This window comes from Azolla caroliniana, unplaced genomic scaffold, assembly GCF_043228905.1.
Source record: "Azolla caroliniana isolate FFs.n. ecotype wild unplaced genomic scaffold, voAzoCaro1.0.p SCAF_439, whole genome shotgun sequence".
Taxonomy (NCBI): Eukaryota; Viridiplantae; Streptophyta; class Polypodiopsida; order Salviniales; family Salviniaceae; genus Azolla; species Azolla caroliniana.
Window position 1 is genome coordinate 1 of NW_028230874.1, and position 13,968 is coordinate 13,968.

A 13,968-nucleotide genomic window follows, 5' to 3' on the forward strand; every position below is an offset into this window, starting at 1 on the left:
ATATTTATAGCCAGACCTAAGTCCCCCAAGCAAGTTCACATTTGGCCTTAATGGGTTGTCTCAATCCCAAGGATTAAAAGTAATCCTTCCCTTCTTTATACTCTCGTTTAACCCTCACACTTTCTCCACGTGTATAGAATAGTAGGGTACAATCTTGCCACGGGATATTATATGGTCATGCCCATAACAACAATTATATGAGACCCAACATTACATGAGCATACCCATATGATACTTAGCATTTTGGTGTAGTGACTAACCTGAGGAATTATTGAAAGTCGTTGGCGTAAATCATCAAGGCCAACATTCTTTATGTTTATGTTGTCAATGAATATATCCCCAGAGCAGTTCTCATTTTCTACAATGCGGAAAAGAGCTGCAACCAAGCTTGACTTGCCAGCACCCGTCCGCCCTAAAATCCCTACTTTCTCTCCTGCATGGACCTAGTCAAAAAGCCCATGAAGGATAAAGTAAGGTTTCTATATACCCCCATAGGAAGGATTGATCTAATTGTTTTTTCTCATTTCTTTTCTTTAATGCATTTCTATTGTCTTTTCTAATCCGTCTCTATTTTTCTGCTTTACCTTGAATGAGATTCCATTTAAAACTGGTGGCAATTCCACTCTATAGGTCATGGAATACTCTTTGAACTCAATTTCTCCTTGTGATGGCCAATTTTTATCAATAATTCCCGGTTGGGTTGTCGGATCTGCTTCAGATGCAAGAGTAGCGTACTCTTCAATTCTTTCTACGCTTGTCAAATAGTTTTCTGTTTCTGCTGCTTGCCGAACCGCAAACTGCATGAAGTTGGTCACTTGCAAGCTTTGAATTAATACAACACCTTCACACGAAAACATAAACACTCAATAAGAATAAGAAGCCTAATAAATTCAGTGGATAACAAATTATGCGGAATACCCTTCTTTTTATCTTCCTAATCACGTGTGATAGTATAATAAAAATTTAACAGAGGTATAACATTATAAGGATGTCTTAGTTCACATATCTTTTTCAGGTAGGTAGGGTCTTAACCTTTTATGTACACCCTGAAGAAAAACATCAATATCCTTAGTTGGGAGAAAACTAGGTATTTATACTCCAACTACCATGTGTGCCACTTGAAGTGTAAATAATCTCCATTCAAATAATGTTATGATCTTCAAAGTAAGTAAAAAAAATCCACTTATCATTTGGAAATACATGCTTCTAGTCACATCTCAACGAAGCCGTGTTTTGTGAACCAAGTTATCACTCCCTCGGTGGCACAAATCTCCTGGCTTGTTCGGTGGAGTACAAATACATGTCAGCACAAACTTCAACACTATTTCTAATCGTGGATCTAGTGTATCTGAGAATCATCTATGTAGGCCACAATCCTTTGAGAGATGATGATAGTATTTTTCAGCTTGATCTGTATGTTAGAGCTACCATATGTAGCCATTTTTATGATAGAAAATTTTCTATGCCCCTGGTAAAAAAGGAATCTAAATTGTCCTATTTTTCTTCTTTATTGAATGGTACTTTAAGACTCGTGCAATTTTAGGACTAATAGAATTCGTTCACAAAAATATTGTAGGGAAAACAGCAATGTTCAATAAATAAGTTATGTCACTGTTGCTTATCTGTATTTAGCAAAAGGTTGTAACGTTGTACCTGCTAGCCCCGGAGAGATTGAGTGCCTAAGAACAAGCACAAGAATTGATGCTAACATGACACATAAAGTAGTGGCAAAGTCGAGTTGTATTCCCAACCAACGTGCTACATGGAAAAACATAACAAATGGTCGATGATTTGCATCTATTAACGATATAAATTTCTCATGCATCTCAGATTGTGCGCCGTAAGCTCGCACAGAAACAACACCCTGCCATAAGCATTCACCCATTAAGATAAGAAACATAATAGATGAATATTACAGTATATACAAGTGTATAGCTTGCTCAGCTCAACACAAACTGTTATTATACTGTTTTTCTATAATATCCTGCATTGTGTAAATACATGCATCTGCATGGAAGCCCCTTACAAGGTAAACATCCAAGTTATGAGTAATTGAAGTTTCATTGTTTATTTCTATTATACTTTGAAGTATAAATATCTACTTCAAAGTCTTGTTTATAATAGAAATAAACAATGAAACTTTAATTACTCATAACTTGGAGTAAGCCTTGTATAAATATCCTGCATACTTTGAAGTAGCTATTTATACAAGATGTACTCCATTAAAGTAGCCGGATTAATCTGATCTTGATATGTATAATCCATATCCACTTACTATCATTACCATGTAGGAAATAGCAAACACGATACTTATGTGTTAACAAGGAACCTCAAATTCAACTTTTTCCAAGCAGCATTTCTGATGTAAATCAGCATCTCTAGATCACTGACTCCCATAGATATACGGTGCTTATTTGGTCATACATTGGCCTTGCCCTCTAATCCTATAGGTGATGTTATTTTATAGATAATATGGTTGCTCAAATATTTAGAAGTGATCTTTCAATCAGTCATGAATATTCATCTTCCATAAGATATGACAAAATAGTGTTTGTAAATTCTACTTTTGCAATCCATATATGTCAAAAAAATTTAATTACAATCAGGAGATAAGTCACGCTGCACAGTTGGCATGTTTAACTTTCAATCCATCTATGATCAAATAAATTATGTTTAAAGAAAGAGGTCTGGTGAATGAAGCATTACAAATATCACCTGCTGATTAGAGCTTATTTTCATCGCCTCTATTTTAAAAGGACTGTTGGGCAACATACAGAAAGCAGAATCTTTATTGTAGACTGTGTTACCTGGAGTGTCTGGGAAAAGTGGGCATACACAGGTGACCTTGAAATTGCTTCAAGTCTCTTAAGTTCACGGGAGATGACTACGTATCTTCGTTGAACATACATGAAGAAAAGGATAAAGGGAGGAAACGTTAATAAAAACCATGGAATGAGCACTCCAATCATCAATAGGCTTCCAAGGCTCAATATGTAATACTCAAGCATTTGCTGCAATTTGGCAACAGAAGATATAAATTTCTCTTTTAATGCTTTCCCCATTAACAACAAATAACAACTGGAAAACAAACCAGTCCTTACCTGGGCCGTGATGGGTAATACCTCATCAACTAAAGATTGGTCCTTGCTGAAGCGATTCAAAATTCTACCTGTCACATTCTGCATGTTGAACTGTATGAGTGTGTACACTTTCATCCTATAATTTACTGATATTGATATGAGTTTGAAAAAATGATGGGGAATTAATTGTTTACTTGATCGAAAAAAAGTTGTGGTGCACGAAGCACTCGTTCTGCCATCTGATTATGCATTTTTATAGCTGCAATCATCGTTGCATAAGTAAATAGAAGGGCCTTGGAAATAGATAATATGGTTGCTCCAATTGCAAAGCTTGCATATGCTATCAAGTAAAGATCCTCAGATAAATGGTATTTTCTTTCTGTCCACACACTCAACCAGTAAACTACCATGATTCGCACAGATTGAGCAATCATAAACGAAATCAAGACCAGAGAGAAAAAGACAAGTCTGCATAAAAAAAAAGGGTTAGTAATGGTTATGCAACTTAGAATGATAAATAGCTTCAATTGTTAAGGACATAGAAATCATCAATTTCCTAGAAAAACAGGTCTTGGTCTATCCAGAAGGAAAAAAACTGTATCCCCCACCCCAATCATAATGTAAGAATTGCATACTTTTGCAAACATCTTGTTCCAGAGTACACTTAGTTTTTTATATTATACACTAAACATGTGAAACACTTGGGAACATGTTAATATATTATATGAAACACCAATCTATAGGGTCTTCAAGCAGTAGAAAGAGGACAATAAGTGCACAACAGTATCTGCAAACAGGGTTTGAAACATGATCTTGTAATCAGTAATTATAATGCTCATTGATATGTATGCAAAGTTTGGATTACTTGAAACTGCTCAAGTAGGTTTTTTGACCATGTTCCAGATGGATTGGTAATCTCTTGGAATGCACTGCCCACTCGCTATACTGAATTTAACAATTGTGATAAGGTCTTTGTTATCCCCACAAACTTCTTCATTGCTCTGGGCATCAGATGGGACACTAGCTGATAATACTTTATTCTTGCAAGAATCGGAGATCCACAAAAGCATTGCCCTTATATATTAGAGTCAAATTAACATGCTTGGTTGACAATGATATACCTTCAAATACAAGCATTATCAGGTGCAAGAGAAGGATCACTATTTTGGCACTGTTGGGGGCCGGGGCTTTCAGTGAGGTGCATGAAGATGGATCAATCAACAAGGAATTTCAAGATTTTTAGGAATTGTTTACTGAAGGAAAAACTATTCCAAAGGAATCGGTATTTTTTCTTATAAAGAGATGCAAAAAAGAAGGAAATCTGGCTTGTGCTAAGCAATTACATAACCTTATTATAAAAATGGTTTGTTAGCAGACATCACTATTGCAAATCAGATGATAGACATGACAACCATACAGTTGCAAGTGGTTATGACTTGAATGTCTTTGTGAGCAATGTTCTTATAGACATGTATTGCAAGTGCAAAGACACTGACAATGCAAGGAGATTATGAAGGAATGTGAGATGCATGCTGAGATTTGAAAGAATGGGACTGCTGGATGAAACATTTTTCTTGGATATGCCGAACATGAATAAGATTGGCTAGAAAGTTTATTTATCTTTACCTAGAAAGATTTGACTACAGTCATTCGACATGGCTATACAATATTCGTTGTAATATTGGATTATCTTGTATATTGTCCACTTTAATTTTAATGCCAATGGAGGATAGTTTTTTATGGAAAATAAAATAAAATCTATAGGGTCTTCAAGGAACAGGTCTAGATTCCATATCCATGAGATTATCATTATAAATGCAAATTGTATATGAAGAGATTCAAATGTCAAGACATGGCCTGCTAAACTAGAAAACAGGTAATGGGAAGAAAATTGATGCAAATAAATAAATAAATGGAAAACAAACAGAACACATGTAAAGTATCTTATAGCATGAAAACATCAGTTCAGCCTGTCTGGAAACTATCAAACGTTTCTGCCATTTATAGGATTAAGAACAGGCTGTTTTCCCTCACAAATTTGTTCATTTCTTTGAAAGCCTGGGAAAAAAATTCTTTAGATATTTCCAGTTTTTTCTTTTGGAATTTTTCTGCTGCTATTTTGAGTTTTCTGAAGGTTTTCGAAAAATACATGGAAGGTTATATGAAAAAATGCATCTAAATTTGTACTGAATGATATGAGGATGAGGTCATGCATTGTTCACAGTAGGCAAATGGATGGACATTATTAATATGCGTAAGGCTAGAGATGGGAAGAACTCCAGGCAGATGATCATTTCATTGATACACAACAATCTCCGATAATTTGGCACTACAATCAGATAATATACATCCCTGTTTTGGTAAATAAAAAATTACAGCTCAACCTCTTTGCCCATAAGGAATGTGACCATCCCACACTCATACTTACTCTACCCACATTCTCTGTGTTGCTAATGTAATAACTCTCTTTGGTTCTCTCCTTGAACCAACTGTTAATTAGAACCTTTGATTCTTTTAAATAAAGTTCATAATAGAATTTTCTACTTGGCTCTGCATCTGCAATGGTGAACTGTTCGTTTCATACTACAGCTTATGAATGGTTTCATTTAGAAAATAACTATTCATCACTTGGTTTGGTTTCTTTCTCTCTACTGTTATGAGTTATGAGTTACTCAAGCAGAGTAACAGGGTTTGTATAAATCAAGACCTATGGGACATGATCAAGATTACAACTGCTAATGCTGTAACAATGTTACTACATAAATGATATGATAATCAAAGCTCCTAAAAAATAGCGTAAACCTTGAAAAACAATATAATAAATGAAAAAGAAAACTAAAAGGGACAAGATTATACCCCCCAGATGCTCGTCCATAAGCTATCCATGTTGATGCATGCACAGATCCTTCAACTTTATTTTCCATCACTGTAGCCCTGTTCTTGATATCAAAAATATGTGATTTGATGTTTTGCGATTGCAACTTTTCTTCTCTCTCGGGAAGAGCCTCCTCTTTCATGATCATTTCATCAACATCCATGATAGAATCATACTCATCATTTTGAAAATCATGTGCGGATGAACTTATGATATTTTCACTCTTTTTTGGATCAATCGATTCAAATGAGTCTTCCTCAACACAAGTTACATCTAGCAAGTGGCCATTTTCCATTGAATAGATGTGATGACAAACAGAAAGTGCTGTCTTATTATGTGTCACTAAAATTACTGTTTTCTCTTTCAGTATTCCATTCAGAACATTATCAATTAAATGTTTTGCTGTAGGCACATCAACAGCTGCAAAAGGATCATCCAACAGAACAACAGGGGCTGAACTGTAGCAAGCTCGTGCAAGACTTACACGTGCCTTCTGGCCTCCACTTAGATTAATTCCTCTTTCACCCTGATAGAAAAGAGGGTCGTTATAACATTATTCAGATGCATTAAGACCATACTAAGCAACAATGATCCATAGAACTGTTTTTCGTTGTAGCAGATTATTATCTAGCAAGGGAAAGGTAGCAGATAAATACGTAATGTTACCTATGAGAGATTATATCAGCAGTGATAATTATTTAGAGCACAAGAAAGCTTATTATAGAACTAGGAAATGCATAATTTTAATACCAGATTTGTGACTAGATTTTTTGGGTCAAAAGAGAGAGTATTACAACATTCTTTAATCCTTGATCAAGGATAATCATGTGTTTAGAATTATCATCATGTGATAGGGGGAGTTGTAGAGATGCTAAATTTCCATGGAATGTAGGCATAGATATCTCCATTTGGGAAAATCTAAGTATTTACATAATCAGAGAATGAGTGGTTTGAGCATCATCATCATTGAAGTATTCAGAGGTAATAAAACAATCATTGAGAAGACATACAATTTCGGCATCATGACCACCGGCAAATTGCAAGATATCAGTTTCTAAAGCACAAGCAGCAACAGTTCTCTGGTAACGTTCGGGATCATAAGGACTTTGAAACACTATATTTCTCCGAACTGTATCATTAAGTATCCATGGTTGCTGAGGCACATAAGCCACATCACGTTGAACAAATACTTGTCCTTTTAAGCACTGTAAGGAGCAGTAATAATCTTCATTCACAGATATCAACCAACAAATAGATTTTCTGATAGAATTAAAAACAAAATGCATAATACCTGCATTTCACCTAAAATCCCAAACAAGAGCGAACTTTTGCCACTTCCAACGGCACCATATATTCCTATCAGTTTACCTTTCTCCACTGAAAGTTTGATATCCTCTAATACTGATTCTTTTGTTGACTTGTTTTGGGTATCATGAATCTGTGTGGATTGAAAATCTTGAATATCTCTCTCTGCTTTATTTTCTAGTTCAATGTCTATATGTACTTTATGGAAACTCCCTTTGCTTGCATCAGATCGTTGGCTCATGTCTCTAGATTTGTCAGAGATTATAAGTTTCTGTGGTTTTCTTAGCTCCCATGAAAATGAACAATCTTTGACCATGATGGCTTTATCTGGATATTCCTCCGCTATGATCTGCATCCAATAAGTAGTGTCATTAATGAACAAAACCATAACATGGTGAAGATGAACCAAACCAATTATAGATATGAGATTGTAATTGAACTAGAGAATATGGTGCCAACTGATGCATTGTCTTCTCCCATGATAGAATTGTCTCCTCTATCCAAGCTAAGTAGCTTCTGCAAACGATTCACTGCTACAACTGCCTCATTGCCGACTTGAATACCTGTATACCTTAACAATATTATAAGTTTTTCATTTCATGTACTTCATCATGGATAAATGTTTTTGAAATAATAATACTACTTTAGATTTGTTATTCTCACGGAGAAATGGTCTGGTAAGAGTTACCTAAAGGTGCTATTGAGAATGTCCGTACAAGAATGCTAAATAATGCCAGAATTGTGAATGCTCGACTTGCTGGCATGAAGCTTCCATCATGAATTGCATAATATGTTGCAAAAGTCAGCAAAGAAGCCAAGGGGGTAATGCAATCCTGTGTCACGACAGACAGTATAAAAAAAGTGCAACAAACATTACTCTATAAACAGTGATAACAAAGCTAAACACAGGAATTATCTGTTAACAGCACTAACATTGCATTCAAGAATTTTGGGAAAGAGAGAGCCAAAGAGACAAATCAGATATGTGTACGTGATTAGACAATTTATCGATACCCTTATAGTAGAGGTTGCTGATCGTATAAAAGAAGACTTCCTTATTTTATGGATCTCATCTTTTCGCAAATCAGCAATGCGAAGTAGAAAGGGGGCAACCCAGCCATTGTATTTTATCACTCTGATTCCATTCAAAATTTCACTTGTTAAATGTACACGCTCATCAGTATATTTAACTGCCTTCCTCCGTAACTTCCCGGACATTCTAGCCATCCAAATCTTCACAAATAAAGGGATACATTAGTAGCATTTCTGCGCCTCTGATATATAATAGCAGATAGAAAACTACAGCTCTACATGTCCATCATCAGGATCAATGCACATTTACAGTTTTCTATATTTAGTGGTGATAAAATCAGAGATGGAAGATCATCATTTCATATAACACAATCAATCTTCTTGGTACTTGGGAGATATTATCATACAGTATCCCAATTGTGTAGTCAGTAACTCAAGTTACTTCCATATGAAAAACAAATATCTGACCTCTTTTTCTAGAGCAGCATCATAATATATTTTCATACTACAGAATTAATAAATAAGAAAGAGATATGGACTCACCTGCATTGGTATGGTTAAAAATGATAGAATTACGCCAGGAATTGCAGAAATGCCAGCCTCTATTATAGCTAGTATACCGACTGTGACAAGTTCAATAACACTAAACCAAGCTGCGACATCATGAAGTTATTTTATTGAGATTCATATATTACATATTAAAACATCTACGCTGAAACACACTAGAGATATAGATCTCCCAAGTAAAATCATCATACCAAAATGGAAGTATGTTGCAGCATCAACCAGCTTTTGAGTGTCATTTGTGACCAGATTCAACATCTCTCCACTATTTGCTCCAATCAAAGAGACAAATTTCGTTCTTAAAATCTGCAACATAAAAGTAGTGAAAATCCAAGAGATATGGCAAAAAAAAAATCATTTTGGTCTGTTTATTTCAGAAGACTTTTAAGGAGAACCAGGTTAGTATCCGTTAACCTACCAAATTGAAAACTGCCACGCTCACAGTTGAACGAATCTTCATACCAACTTTTATGCTCAATGCAAGGCATAAGTGATGTGTTATGCTTGCAACAATTATTGTTAAGAACATTCCAATAATAAGTAGTATTCCCCACCACAATTGAAAGTTGTGTCGGTCTGTTATAACGTTTATCATCGCTCTCAATATGTAAACCTGAATATTTTAAAAGAAATCTGTTTGATATTTGGGTTGGAAAAAGATGACGTCTCCTCTTATACATATAACATGCCACTCCATTAATAGGCATTACAGCTTACCACTCCACTGAGAGGCTTGCTTTAGATGTCCAAATTTCAATGTTATGTACATAGTAAGTCAGCACATCATTTTGCAACCAATGAAACAATATAGCATCACTTACTATACCTCAAGAAAAGATGTATTTGAAAAAAAGATGGAAAATATATATGTTACTTCAAATATAAGACTCTGTTATTTACCTCGAGAAAAGATGGAAGATAACAAAGTTAACACAGTCTTCAAATATAATGTATTTCAATGGATTTGACAATTGATTCACACCTACACAAAATAGATTTCATCCAACATATGCTTCAAAATGATTGAAGTACATTGCTAGAATGTTAAATAAGCTGTGCTCGATCATAATTTCAGCATTTTATAGTTTCATATGAGCAACACCCATGCTGGTGTTTTTGATTATTTTTCTATCACAGGACAAAAGTTAGTTCTTTATCCAATCTCAAGTAAATTTTTAATAATTCATATATATCAAGTTACGATATTTCAGGAGATATTCTGATATGATATGGCTTGGGTATGAAATATTCCTCAAGAAAGGTCAGCAAAATGAATACCTTTAAACTTGTAATTATTTTGACATCAATGATTTTTCTCCATGCTTGGACACTATCCATGGTACAACCCATAACTTACCTGAAGTACTACTGCAGCTAACCAAATCGGCTTGCAAATTGAGACTTTAGCAAACTCAATTCCAAAGGAGTGCCATAGGAGCTTCCAAATAGATGGAGTGGCATCCGGGTTATTCAATATTCTTCTCTCTTTTTCAATGGCCTTATTCCAAAGTTGTTCACAGTGAGCTGTTGTTTCCTTTGGGTTCATGTCGTATAGGTCTTCAGCCTGAAACATTAAATAGCATCATAAATTTCTGGATCAACCTTAGGTCATACCACGCACACAAGTCTAATATAAGGAAACAGACATCTCCACGCAGAGAAAGTCATAAATCTACACCCAAAGAATGGCTGGAGAGTCATGTAGGACCAAAACTTTGATACGAGAGAGACATTGTCACAATGTTGTGTGAGATATCTATGTACTTCTGTGTGTGCCATCTAGACTACTTGTCAGTATTTGTAGTACCGATGTAGAGAGGACTCATAAAAATATTTTGACCCTCTTGCCAAGAAGACTAGAGGCAGAAATACCTTACAAGGGTCACAAATACTAACTAGTATTGATACAATGTATAAATGTTGAGGCCTTGGCAATGAATGCCACAACATCTATGACAACAAAATTGAATCCACCTTGTCTCACGTTAGATAAGTTGAAAGGTATCAAAAGGACAGGCTTGTCCTGTTGTTAAAAGCATTAGAAGCAACATTGGATAGGAATTTTTGCAATTCATTATGTAAGTCTAGAGAGTTTTGGCATAAGCTGAATACGGTCTCAATTATAAAACCTCTTGAACTCCTCCATAAAATTAATTGTATGTGTAGAAAACACATGAAGTTACCTTCATAACAAGTATTTATTCGCTTGACATAGGGTTAAATCTAACATACAACTACTTAATTTCCCAATTCCTAACTAGAAATTGCATTATCATCTACAAAACAGTAAATGTCCGGCGTGACTTTTGAGTACATCTATGTACAGATATCGATATATGTTGTTGACCCAGAAGGATATACATATAGAGAATGCCTATATAAAACATTGGAATCTATCAGATAAGGAGAGTATATACATATAGTATCAAGTGTTTGATATGAAGTGATACTGATGACTACAGCAACCCAGAATCTCATTGCAATCAATTGGAATCCCATGACATCTTTCCAATCACTTACAGAAGTTGTATCTCAATTCTACTATCAAATGTTGACCCAGAATGATATAGAGAATGCCTATGTGAAACATTAGAATACAACAGACAAGGAGACTGAGTATATACATATAGTATCAAGCGTTTTATATGAAGAGCTATTGATGCCTATAGCAACCCAAACATCTCGTTTCAATCAATTGGAATCCCATGAAATCTTGCCAATCACTTAAAGAAGTTGCATCTAAATTCTACTATCAAATATTGACCTAGAATGATATAGACAATGCCTATGTAAAACATTGGAATCCATCAGACAAGGAGAGTATACATATGGATTCCCAATATAATTGAGAGTCAAAAATTACTCTGATTGAGTGACATTTACAATTACAATCATATCGGAGCAGTAGCAAATCGATTGCTCTCCATTTTCGTTAGATTCTATCAGTCTTTTGGATTCCGATCCAGGCCATGAATATTTGTTCCTTGTGTCATTCATGAAGATTCTGCTAACCCTAACGTTGTCTTTTTAAAAGTTCTTTAGTCACGGAAGAAAAGAAATGGTTTAGTGGGTGATTATGCCAGGCTAACCCAGACATAGTCAAACAAATTAGTATTATGGTGACAGATACACTGTTCCACATATTTCTCTATCTCGAAACAAAGTATCTCTCTTATGCATCCTCATGAGTGCTAAACACCATCTTCTTTCTTTTTTTCCCTAGTTCCATTTTTCCTCCAACTCTCACTTTTCTTCATATTTCTTATTACAGTGCAGTGCATCTTCTGCAGATTTGCCAACAGTCACAAAAAAGATGTCAAACATACGCCTCTTAGATGTGAATGTCTATCTACTCTGGGAACGAATTGAGGACTTATCGAACAATGAGGCCATATAACACTTCTGCAGATTTGCCAACACTCACAAAAAAAATGTCAAACATACGCCTCTTAGATGTGAATGTCTATCTACTCCTAGAACGAATTGAGGACTTACCGAACAATGAGGCCATATAACAAGTCTGCAGATTTGCCAACAATCACAGAAAAAAATGTCTTAGATGTGAATGTCTATCTACTCCTAGAACGAATTGAGGACTTATCGATCAATGAGGCCATATAACAAGTATAATGCCCCCTGTAGACTGTATGACACAAATCACACATGACCAGATTCCCAACAAGTTTCGACTTTGCCCCCTCCAAATCATTATACCTTATAATTTAACCTTTACTTCAACATACATATGTACAAAAATGGATCAAATATGAAGCAATCATTTCATGATTCATGATGACGATGATGCCCATAAGCTAAATAAGCTATGCAGATGATGAATGACCATAAGCAATGCTGATAGTAAGGACAAAGATGATGATATGATGATGGCATCATCCATAACTAGTATGATGCAGATGCAGATGGACCATAACAATCACATTAGCAAATTTAATGATAATGTGATTAGGACCAAGGGTCATGCGTAGCAATGATGATATTTACTGTAAATGACCTGGATCGTTTTGGAGTTGCCGAGAGCGATGAAATCATGGAGCCAATGCCACGTCAAAAAGCTCAAGATGGATGCCTCCAGCTCTGGACTTGGACCTCCACCCATATCTTCCTATCTATGTACTGAGTTCTTCTTATATATACTAATTACCCAGATTTTCTGATGTTCTTATCAATTGCTGATAAATAAATCACTTGTTAATGATGATTAGTACATTTTGATGAATGAGCTCCTCTTATATATTATATTAATTACCAAGATTTTCTGAGGTTCTTATCAATTGCTGATACATAATCCCTTGTTAATGACGATTAGTATATTAATTACCAAGATCTTCTGATGTTCTTATCAATTGCTCCTAATAAATCACTGGTTAATGATGATTAGTACATTTCGAATCTCGATGAATGCGCTCATAATATTGTCATACAAGAAAAATATAAAAAAATATAACAGCAACAATAGCCAGAATATTAGGGTTGGGATTAAAAGTTTCTGATGGTTCTGGACTTCATCATTTCATCATCAGGATTATCTGCACACTTCACATAGCATACATGCATGCACGTATATATATATACGTATATATACGTATGTATATGTATATGTATATGTATGTGTATGTGTATATGTATATGTATGTGTATATTTACATATATGTATGTACATATGTATATGTGTGTGTGTGTGTTATGTATGTGCATTTGACCATGTGGACATACATACATACATACATACATACATACATACATAAGTCAATGATGTTCTCATGAATGATCATTACATCATACATGATTTCATGAATGATCTTTAACATTACGATGAATCTGAGGTCATATAAGGATGCACTCTCACGACACTTCCCGCCTTATTCTTCCCGATCCAAAAATCGTTCTTTATCGACCGATCCAAAAATCGCTCTTTTACCGTCCAATCCCCAAATCATTCCTTTATCGTCCGATCCCCAAATCGTTCCTTATCATCCAATCCATACCGCTCTTTCCAAATCGATCCATACCACTCTTTACCGCCCGATCCCCAAATCATTCCTTATCGTCCAAATACCATATTGCTCTTTATCGGCCAAATTGAATCCAAGT

General features: G+C 35.2%; 1 protein-coding gene across 1 annotated transcript; it reads right to left on the reverse strand.

Annotated features, from left to right (window-relative positions):
* Positions 1-167: 167 nt before the first annotated feature.
* On the reverse strand, positions 168-13,024 carry LOC147848244 (uncharacterized). Its single transcript, XM_087338555.1, has 17 exons — positions 12,869-13,024; positions 10,214-10,420; positions 9,275-9,469; positions 9,051-9,162; positions 8,836-8,945; positions 8,275-8,493; positions 7,949-8,093; positions 7,720-7,823; positions 7,247-7,609; positions 6,966-7,160; positions 5,937-6,481; positions 3,275-3,548; positions 3,102-3,179; positions 2,808-3,011; positions 1,654-1,864; positions 585-841; positions 168-443 (listed from the first exon to the last, which is right to left on the reverse strand). Exons 1-17 carry the CDS (start codon positions 12,971-12,973, stop codon positions 168-170), a joined length of 3,600 nt encoding a protein of 1,199 aa, XP_087194681.1. The 5' UTR covers positions 12,974-13,024.
* Positions 13,025-13,968: the final 944 nt, after the last annotated feature.

What these genes read in the sequence shown, in the direction of transcription:
- LOC147848244 (XM_087338555.1), bottom strand. Translation starts at nt 12,973, where the DNA reads ATGGGTGGAGGTCCAAGTCCAGAGCTGGAGGCATCCATCTTGAGCTTT. An exon ending in ATTCTCAATAGCACCTTTAG is followed by an intron (nt 7,824 to 7,948) that starts GTAACTCTTACC and finishes TAAGGTATACAG; the next exon opens with GTATTCAAGTCGGCAATGAG. An exon ending in GTGGTCATGATGCCGAAATT is followed by an intron (nt 6,482 to 6,965) that starts GTATGTCTTCTC and finishes CTTTTCTATCAG; the next exon opens with GGTGAAAGAGGAATTAATCT.